General features: G+C 45.0%; 1 protein-coding gene across 4 annotated transcripts in view; it reads left to right on the forward strand.

Annotated features, from left to right (window-relative positions):
* LOC106611254 (B-cell lymphoma/leukemia 11B) overlaps positions 1-10,012 on the forward strand; it is a 107,489-nt gene extending 97,477 nt beyond the window's left edge. The window contains exons 3-5 of one of the 4 annotated variants that reach the window (XM_014211270.3): positions 1,438-3,333; positions 4,469-4,538; positions 6,799-10,012. In XM_014211270.3, the coding sequence (XP_014066745.3) occupies positions 1,438-3,333; positions 4,469-4,538; positions 6,799-6,817 (1,985 nt within the window). In that variant the 3' untranslated portion in view covers positions 6,818-10,012. Of the gene's footprint in view, positions 1-1,437; positions 4,991-6,798 lie in introns of those variants that run through there. The other 3 variants (XM_082955751.1, XM_014211271.3, XM_082955750.1) reach the window with 3 other exon arrangements.
* The last annotated feature ends 348 nt before the right edge of the window (positions 10,013-10,360 follow it).

A 10,360-nucleotide genomic window follows, 5' to 3' on the forward strand; every position in this document is an offset into this window, starting at 1 on the left:
GAGGTCTGAGTTGTACTGTAGTGTCAATGGTGACAGAGTCAATATTTGATCCCGCCGTCTAAATGTGTGTGGCGAGTCATTAAGTGCCTCTTCATTTGCGAAGTTGAACAACCACACACAGAGAAAAGGAGTTATACATTTCTTGTTATTTTTTTAATTGTACTCAACCTTTATTTATACAGGAAGTCTTGTTGAGGTCAGAAGACCTCTTTTACGAAGGAGACCTGTAAACACTAAAACTTGACCCTATATTTTCTCAAACGCTCTGAAGTGTTTTCAGCTGTAATGTATTGAATTTGTGTGTCTAGAATGACACAAAGCAACCAGTGGATGTCAGTTAAATACCAAATAACAACCCCAAGACCAGTAATAATTTACCACTCTGTTTCAATCTCTCCATCCGCGTTCTTCCTATTTATTAGCAGTCATTTATCTTAATACACTACCATAGCCTTTATTTCCCTCTCCTCTTTGATCTCTTTTTTATTTGTTCCCTTGAGGCACGATGCCTTTATTTGTTAGAAAGTGATAAGAGTTCCTTAAATCTTTAAGTTGTACTTTCTCAGCATAGAGCCATATTACTTTGCCGTCTCTGTGATGATTAAAGTGCCTCTACTTGGAGGGCTTTGTGGGTTTTAAAGATACACACACACACACACACACACACACACACACACACACACACACACACACACACACACACACACACACACACACACACACACACACACACACACACACACACAACACAGACACAAACAATCAAACACACACACACACACACACACACACACACACACCAAAACACACTTGCATGGTGTAATCATTTTGAGATTTGTAAGTAGGAGAGATTAAAGAGCACTTAAACTGGTGTGTACAGTGGTCCAACCGCGTCGGCCAATCCACAGTGACTATGTAAATGCACTTGTCAAAAGCCTGATAAGTATGTCCCTGTTATGTGACAACATGATGTGTAAAGACTATTTCAGCTACTGGAGGTATTAGGCAAATATGAAGTGGATAACAAAAGTCTGTCTGATGGCTCTCTCTCTGCAAAGTTCCTCTCGTTGTATAAATCAACACATGACCGGGTGATAACCATGTTTATCAGTGGTAGTTTTAAATCCTGCAAACACAGCTGTCAGATATCCAGGTGTGTTTCAGTTGGTTCACTCCCCATACGTAAGAAATAGGTTTATTGTAAGGAAATATGGTAACAGAAATACAAACACAGTCACCAGCTTCACCATACAGAAACACCAAACTTGTTGTATTTTTACTGACTACCGAATACCACTAAACACTCCACTAAAATGTTCAATATTATTCCTCAGGTAGATGTGAAGTTACTGTCATTGAATTCATTCAAAAATATTTTGTTTTGAAGAACATGTTTTAATGATTTTCTTTCTTCTATGTGTTTATCCTGTGTTGCAGGAGGCAGGGACGAGCCTTCGAGCTACATCTGCACCACGTGTAAGCAGCCCTTTCCCAGTGCCTGGTTCCTCCTGCAGCACGCCCAGAACAGCCATGGCATCCGCATCTACCTGGAGTCCAACCCCTCCAGCTCGTCGCTCACCCCCCGCATCACCATCCCCGGGCCCCCCATGGGCCAGGACTCCATCCCCCAGTCCCCCCTCACCAACTTTCTGGGAGAGAACAACCCCTTCCACCTGTTGAGGATGACTGGGCCCCTGCTCCGAGAGCCCCCACCAGGCTTCATGGAGAACCGTGGAGGCCTCCCCAACACGCCGCCCTTCGTCAGCCCCTCACCCCGCCACCACCTGGACCCCCACCGGCTGGAACGCCTTAGTGCCGAGGAAATGGGGCTCATCTCCCAGCACCCCAGTGCCTTTGAGAGGGTGATGCGGCTGACGCCCATGGCCATCGAGGCCCAATCCATGGACTTCTCCAGGCGGCTCAGGGAGCTGGCGGGGAGCAATAATGTGGCCACACCTCCTCTTTCGCCCAGCCGGGCCAACCCTATGCACCGCCTGCTCAACCCCAACCCCTTCCAGCCAAGCCCCAAGTCACCCTTTCTCAGCACCCCGCCCCTGCCGGCCATGCCCCCCAACAGCACCACCCCGCCCCAGACACAGGCCAAGAGCAAGTCATGCGAGTTCTGCGGGAAGAGCTTCAAGTTCCAGAGCAACCTGGTGGTCCACCGACGGAGCCACACCGGGGAGAAGCCCTATAAGTGTCAGCTGTGTGACCATGCCTGCTCCCAGGCCAGCAAGCTGAAGAGACACATGAAGACACACATGCACAAATCTGGCTCCATGACAGGGAGGTCTGATGATGGGCTTTCCACCACCAGCTCCCCCGAGCCGGGCACCAGCGAAGTGACCGGAGAAGGCATGAAGAACAGAGAGGGAGACTTCAGGGGTGAGGGTGAAGAGGAGGAAGAGGAGGAGGATGAAGAGGAGATGGAGAACGAGAGCAGGCCAGAGTCAAACTTCAGCATGGACAACATGGAGTTCTACCGTAACCGTGAAAACGGCTCCAAGCCACTGCCAGACGAGAAGAACTCTCTCTCCCTGGGTAAGATGGTGGAGAATGTGGGCCTGAGCACTATACAGCAGTACAATAACTTGATAGTCGACAATCGTAAAAATCGGATGCCCTTCTCTAAGAAGGGGTCCGACGGGCAGCGGGACACTGGGGATGAGGACTCTGTGGTGGGAGAGATGGAGAGGGATCACCATCACCACCAGATGGAAAGGGATCACCAGAGGCCCACTGTCAACGGCAGGAACTGTGGCTCCGGCAACTCTTTCTCAACCCTTTTCCCCCACAAGCCCACACCCATCACCAGCCCTAGCCTGTCCAACTCCTCCAACAAGAGGATCAAGATCGAGAAGGATCTGGACATGCCCCCGGCACCAATCATCCCCTCTGAGAACGTCTACTCTCAGTGGTTGGTGGGTTACGCCGCCTCACGACACTTCATCAAAGACCCTTTCCTGGGCTTCACCGACTCCAGACAATCTCCCTTCGGCACATCCTCTGAGCACTCGTCTGAGAACGGCAGCCTGCGCTTCTCCACGCCTCCCGGGGACCTCCTGGATGGCGGCCTGTCGGGGCGCAGTGGTACAGCCAGCGGGGGTAGCACCCCTCACCTGGGGGGCATGGGATCCGGCCGGCCCGGCTCCAAGGAGAGCCGACGGAGCGACACCTGCGAGTACTGTGGCAAAGTGTTCAAGAACTGCAGCAACTTGACAGTGCACCGGCGCAGCCACACGGGAGAGAGGCCCTACAAGTGCGAGCTGTGCAACTACGCCTGCGCCCAGAGCTCCAAGCTCACACGCCACATGAAGACCCACGGGCAGATGGGTAAGGAAGTGTACCGCTGTGACATTTGCCAAATGCCCTTCAGTGTGTACAGCACTCTCGAGAAACACATGAAAAAGTGGCATGGGGAACATTTGATGACCAACGAGGTCAAAATTGAACCGAGAGAAGCTAAGACAGATTTTCCTATTTTGCCTCTTTCGCCACAACCTTGAAAAACAAACAAATACAAAAAGGGGTAGCTGGATACTCTTTTTCTTAAATATCGCATTTTGGGTTAATTTTATGTTTTTGCTAACTGCTAACTGAGAAAAACAATTAAACAAACAAACAGATATTAACAGCACCAATTAAAGCCGGTCTAAACTGCCTCATTTGGCTAAAGATCCTTTTTAACGGTTGATCAGAGGATTAATTAAATGATAACATTTTTGGAGCCTTTAACTGTGCAATAATTTCTGTATTTATTGGATTTTGTAATATTTTGGCATGTGCAGGTACTATTTTATTTTGTCATTTTTAAATTTGTTTTACTTTTTATTTTAATTGCTGGGATTTTATTTCATTTTTTAAAAACCCAGAGGATATCCTGAGATTTTCTTTAGCAGACAGAAAAAAAAACATTTAAATAATCTTTAGGCCACTTCTTATAGAAAATTGTATATTTAAACTACACGTGTAATTTCCTGAATAGAAGCCGAATTTAATCTTAAAAAATGTTTTAAGCATAACTGAGAAAGCTATTTTTTGTTTGTTATACATGATAGGATATACATTCGCGGACAACAATCCTTTGGCATTGTAGCATGAACTGACTTTTAACATGTTAATCTAATTGGATATGTAGCACTGAATGTCATTTATGACAGTAAATCTAAAGAGGATCCGGAGGTTTCACAAACCCTGCCTCCTCTCCAGTAAATACATCCATTAAAAATAAAGAAGAAGAAGAAACAGATGATCACAAAGGCAGCTGCTTACTGGTACCTAGTACCCACCCCTGAAAGACAACGCTAGAAAAACTGAGACATTGTGTATTTCTATAGAATCCCCTCATAGTATTCTCACAGTGCATCTAAACAAGCTCCTCCTAAACTCACCCTAACCCATCCTACTAAACATAACAGAAATGCTATGACAATGCACATACTGATGTTTTCTATCTTTTATCACACAGTTGTAGGATGGCTAAACCGTCGGGCTAAACTGCGGAGCTTTATAGCCAGAGAGAGCAGGGAGATCTTAGGGTGAGCTATAGGGGTCTCTTTCCTCTTCTTCATGATGTCATTCACCCCTTCATTATCATTCCACGGATGAGTTTAACATAATCGCCCGTGCCCTTAGATTATTGCATATATTACACTCTCCTCCCAATTCCACGTCCCTCGTCTCTGATGCACACTGTGTCTCATTCCTCTGCCAGCTGACTATTACAACTTCCAGCACTATTACAAACTCCCTATCGAACACTGGGCACAGAGTAGCATTACAGACAGTCTCATCACCCTCAGTCTCACTCAGTCATTTCAAACTGCCAGGTATTGACACATTCTGTAGGCAAGGTGTATCTCCTTAAACTCTGCTTTCTCTGTTTTGATCACCATTCATATTTAATGTTTCTCTGGTGGTGGTTTAGGAAGGGGCTGGGTGGTGGATTAGGAAGGGGCTGGGTGGTGGATTAGGAAGGGGCTGGGTGGTGGATTAGGGAGGGGCTGGGTGGTGGTTTAGGAAGGGGCTGGGTGGTGGATTAGGAAGGGGCTGGGTGGTGGTTTAGAAAGGGGCTGGGTGGAGGATTAGGAAGGGGCTGGGTGGTGGATTAGGAAGGGGCTGGGTGGTGGATTAGGAAGGGGCTGGGTGGTGGTTTAGGAAGGGGCTGGGTGGTGGTTTAGGAAGGGGCTGGGTGGTGGTTTAGGAAGGGGCTGGGTGGTGGATTAGGAAAGGGCTGGGTGGTGGTTTAGGAAGGGGCTGGGTGCTGGATTAGGAAGGGGCTGGGTGGTGATTTAGGAAGGGGCTGGGTGCTGGATTAGGAAGGGGCTGGGTGGTGGATTAGGAAGGGGCTGGGTGCTGGATTAGGAAGGGGCTGGGTGGTGGATTAGGAAGGGGCTGGGTGGTGGTTTAGGAAGGGGCTGGGTGGTGGATTAGGAAGGGGCTGGGTGGTGGTTTAGGAAGGGGCTGGGTGGTGGATTAGGAAGGGGCTGGGTGGTGGTTTAAGAAGGGGCTGGGTGGTGGTTTAGGAAGGGGCTGGGTGGTGGTTTAGGAAGGGGCTGGGTGGTGGATTAGGAAGGGGCTGGGTGGTGGATTAGGAAGGGGCTGGGTGCTGGATTAGGAAGGGGCTGGGTGGTGGTTTAGGAAGGGGCTGGGTGGTGGATTAGGAAGGGGCTGGGTGGTGGATTAGGAAGGGGCTGGGTGGTGGATTAGGAAGGGGCTGGGTGGTGGTTTAGGAAGGGGCTGGGTGGTGGTTTAGGAAGGGGCTGGGTGGTGGTTTAGGAAGGGGCTGGGTGTTGGTTTAAGAAGGGGCTGGGTGGTGGTTTAAAAAGGGGCTAGGTGGTGGTTTAGGAAGGGGCTGGGTGGTGGTTTAAGAAGGGGCTGGGTGGTGGTTTAGGAAGGGACTGGGTGGTGGTTTAGGAAGGGGCTGGGTGGTGGTTTAAGAAGGGGCTGGGCGGTGGTTTAAGAAGGGGCTGGGTGGTGGTTTAGGAAGGGGCTGGGTGGTGGTTTAGGAAGGGGCTGGGTGGTGGTTTAAGAAGTGGCTGGGTGGTGGTTTAAGAAGGGGCTGGGTGGTGGTTTAAGAAGGGGCTGGGTGGTGGTTTAAGAAGGGGCTGGGTGGTGGTTTAGGAAGGGGCTGGGTAGTGGTTTAGGAAGGGGCTGGGTGGTGGTTTAGGAAGGGGCGGGTGGGGAAGGGGCTGGGTGGTGGTTAAGAAGGGGCTGGGTGGTGGTTTAAGAAGGGGCTGGGTGGTGGTTTAAGAAGGGGCTGGGTGGTGGTTTAGGAAGGGGCTGGGTGGTGGTTTAGGAAGGGGCTGGGTGGTGGTTTAAGAAGGGGCTGGGTGGTGGTTTAGGAAGGGGCTGGGTGGTGGTTTAGGAAGGGGCTGGGTGGTGGTAGTAGTCAAAGCCAAAGCGGACACCACCTCTTTAACCAGATGAGAATTACGTACCTTAAAATGTAATTCTATATTATTATTAACTCTACATACATTCAGTAACAATGTTTTATGATCACTGCCCTATGCATTGTTTTCTAGAAATATCTATACATTTTGACAAAATGAATTTATACCTGTATAGTAACAAGTTTGATTGTATAGTGTGCCATAGTCAAAGTGTTTATGATGATGTATTTTTCTTCTGGTTAAAATGGTCTTGTCCGCTGCGAGACAGAACCAGTGGCAGTTAGTTACTTAGAGATATGCAGACCAGTAAATTGCACAGTTATAGATACAAACAGTGTCTGTAGAATTCTGTTGAGCATGTGCCCAAACAGTAAGACAATTTTTTCTTTCTTTCCTCATTCAGGGCTCCCTGTGATGTGTAGTTGAACGCATTCTGAAAGAAGTAGCAACTCTGACACACACAGAATGCACAGCTGAGTGAGCTTTTTAGGAAAGATTTTTCGGTCTTCAGCAAGCACCAACCTTTTCCCAAATCACCACTCCTTGTTATTTTGAATAATGTACCCCTGTCCTACCCCCCCCCTGTTCAAACCCCCCTCAAGTTGACCTTTGACATCCAAGCAAAAATGTTTTATTGAGTTAAAAATCTGTCATTGAGAAAAAAAGAAGAGAAAAACATATACATATCTTTGCAGTTGACCCGCATTATGATTTGTCAATCATTTTTTTACACACAAAAAAGAAAATGGAAAATGGAAAATACGGCTTCTGAGCAAGAAATGACTTTGACTGGATTTACTCGGCCAGGGTGAAGGGTTCTATAGTTTGGGATCAGCTGATATTGAAGTGCCAGCGTTGCTATAAGCTTGGCTTTCCCAATACTGGCACTATAAAAATGAAAATTAATTTATTGGGACACTTTTTGTACTGCCATTCAATTTGACATGAGTGTGCCTTGAATACTGATCTTCCTATTCACCGTCTCTCAAGACAAATGCAACACTTTTGTGAAGCAAAGGATTTGAACAAAATGAAAACAATGTATCAAATTTATGTGTCAACTAAGTTTCTAATTTGCTTCTGAAATTTCAATAGAATATCAGAGATATTACTTCTAACAATAAAACAAAGCTGCATTTAGGTTAGGAGTACCCAGCACAACATTGATGTGTCTGTGTCTGTATATATGTATGCATATGTACATAGAAATGCATAAACCTATATAGATATATATCAAATTCTTCAAATCAGGACAAGACTGTATCCCTAGAAACATGGCCAGAGTGGATTGTTATGTCACACAATAGTCAAGGAAGAGACTGGACTAAAAATCAGGAACTGCAGAAACAAAAAAAGAATTTAGTGCACTCTGTCTTAAAATATGTTTACAGTATTGAAACAAGTACAAGGGTAAAATAATATTTGTGTGTATGTGTGTTTTAAACAAGTATTTCTTTTCTTAAAGTTTGCTAATACAGTTTCTCTGAATGCCATGGTGGCGATGTGTATATTGTTTTTAGGTGATGGGGTTTTAGTATATATATATATATATGAATATATATGAATATATATGACATTTTTCTTGTTTACTGTAAAAGTATACCAGTATTTGTAATATTGGAGAATGCCTGGGCATTTTACAAAAATATAAAAAAAGTTATTGTTTCTTTATTTTTATTTTGGAGTACAATTTAAATTGTGGGTCTTTTAAAAATGTTTTTGTCACTGTAACTGTAAATGTCTTAAGTTTTAGTAACTTCTTTCGCTGCCTTGGGTGTAATAAAATGAAAATAAATGAATGAAAAAAAGTGAACTGTAACAAACTTGGATGGGGTGGGGAGGGCAGCTGCATAATGTCAGACATTTCCCTCGTAGAAACTATGGAACATTGTTATTGCTTTGCAGTAAAATACTGACATGTATCTATGTTCTGCTTCTGGAATGGATACTCTTCATGGCTGGTTTGAAATACATGTGTAGGCACTTGCTGTCTTTCTACAGAAGCTTGTATTTTTTAACCTGTATGTGCATCCTTCGTGAAAAAGGGTACTTTAAGTACCTGTATGTCATTATCTTATTTGGGGTAGGGGGACAACATTACAACTTCAAGATAAAACTCACAGGCTGCCACGATATATTTGATTTAATTTGGCAGGATAAAATAGTGCAAAAAAACCCATGATGAATTTGTATTGTTGACATGAACCTTATTGTACAGAAGGGAAATAAAAGGTTGTTTGACCTTTTAGCAACAAAAATACACAAGTAGATGTTTTTGTTTACTATTCTGTTGGTTGTACATATCTTTACTTTTTATTTCATTTTATTTAGATTTGAACATTTCTATGTGTTCTAACTGGCACTGGCAGTGACCTTCTCTCTTTGGGGTCATCTAGCTGCCCTTTGACCCTTGACCTTTGGTGACCTGTGTGTCAGTTGTACAGGAACCTGACCTGCCAACCCATAGATTTCACAGCATGAGAAGAATGGAGAACATATACAAGCATGATGTGCTAGACACGCAGGCAGACAGGTCTGGCCACCAGTCAGAGAAAGGACATGGATAGAGTGTGTAGAAAAAGACACACACATTGGAGAAAAAATGGTAAAGTCTCTTATGAGGTGCAGGGAGATTATATATCTGGATACCTTAGTTAGACATCGTCTCACAGAACCATGTAGTGTACACAGAGCATCCGAGGCTGGCTGGATACAATCAAAGCTACAAGCTGCACTTGCCTCAAACCAGAAGCTACAATTACGGGCAGTTAGTAGCTACCGTACCTGACCACAATCATATGGACAACTATCAATCAGTCAGAACCAGGGTGTTTATATGAAAGCTGCTCACTTAGATGTACAGAACTGTCCTCCAACTGTTTAGCAGCACAGAACACCCATACCTGTGTTTTATCTTCTTTTTACGATTTTATGTTTCCCTTAAAATATTGGTGCTTTGATATGTGCTAAGAGCTATTCCATGTTGGCTGCACTGTTTGTCCGCCCCTGGGCACCGACAGAACACCAAGCAGAGCAAGGCTAAGCTAGACTGTTGATGGTGTTCACTTTGTGTATAGACATATTCATGGAACACTGCCCAGTCTGTGGGTATATTCATTTTGTTTTCCTTCAATGGGGCAGGTGTATTGGGCTAGGCCAGTAGTCCCTCTACATGAGAGACCGAGTTGACGCTAGTACGCCGGCCCTGAATTAGGAAATACAAATACAAAGTGCTTTGCTGCTTTCCACTCTTTAGGTTTGACATTCAATCATTTTACTATTTCCTTTTAGATTTTTTTTCATGTTTGTATTTAAAGAATAATACAGGGTTAGGATAAAGACATGGAGAAATCTGTAATTTTTTATATGTAATAATGTTCGAATACAAAGGGAAGTGGTCCGGGTCTGGACATACAGGGGGAGGGCTGGGGGCTTTGAGTAGGGATGTTATGCTGTGTGTGATGTCACTTTATTTAAATACATGAACTGATTCTTTAGGCTGCAATTGGCTGTGTTGTCTATGATGTCACTGAAGTGAGGACAGCGTTCCGTCGTTCTCAGGCCTGATGAGTCCAATGCCATTGGTTCGTTACAGTAAACATGACATTCAGACATCACTTGGCCTGTCTCTGCGCTCTTTATTTGAAATACATCAGAAAGATGCATGTTCACCACATTATGCAACAGGATCAATGCCCCCCCCCCCCCCCCCCCCCCCCCCCACACACACACACACACACACACACACACACACACACACACACACACACACACACACACACACACACACACACACACACACACACTCTTAAGTAATGGAACTTCTGAAATGTAGAAATTGATGAATACATAGAAAAGAAGACATCTGACATTAAACTTACAAAATAACATATTTCACTCTTCCTTCCATGTGCATCAAAACTAATCCAATACTATCGCACTTATTCCGTCTTTTCAACCAAAAC

This window comes from Salmo salar, chromosome 09 (assembly GCF_965601325.2).
Source record: "Salmo salar chromosome 09, fSalSal1, whole genome shotgun sequence".
Lineage (NCBI taxonomy): Eukaryota > Metazoa > Chordata > Actinopteri > Salmoniformes > Salmonidae > Salmo > Salmo salar.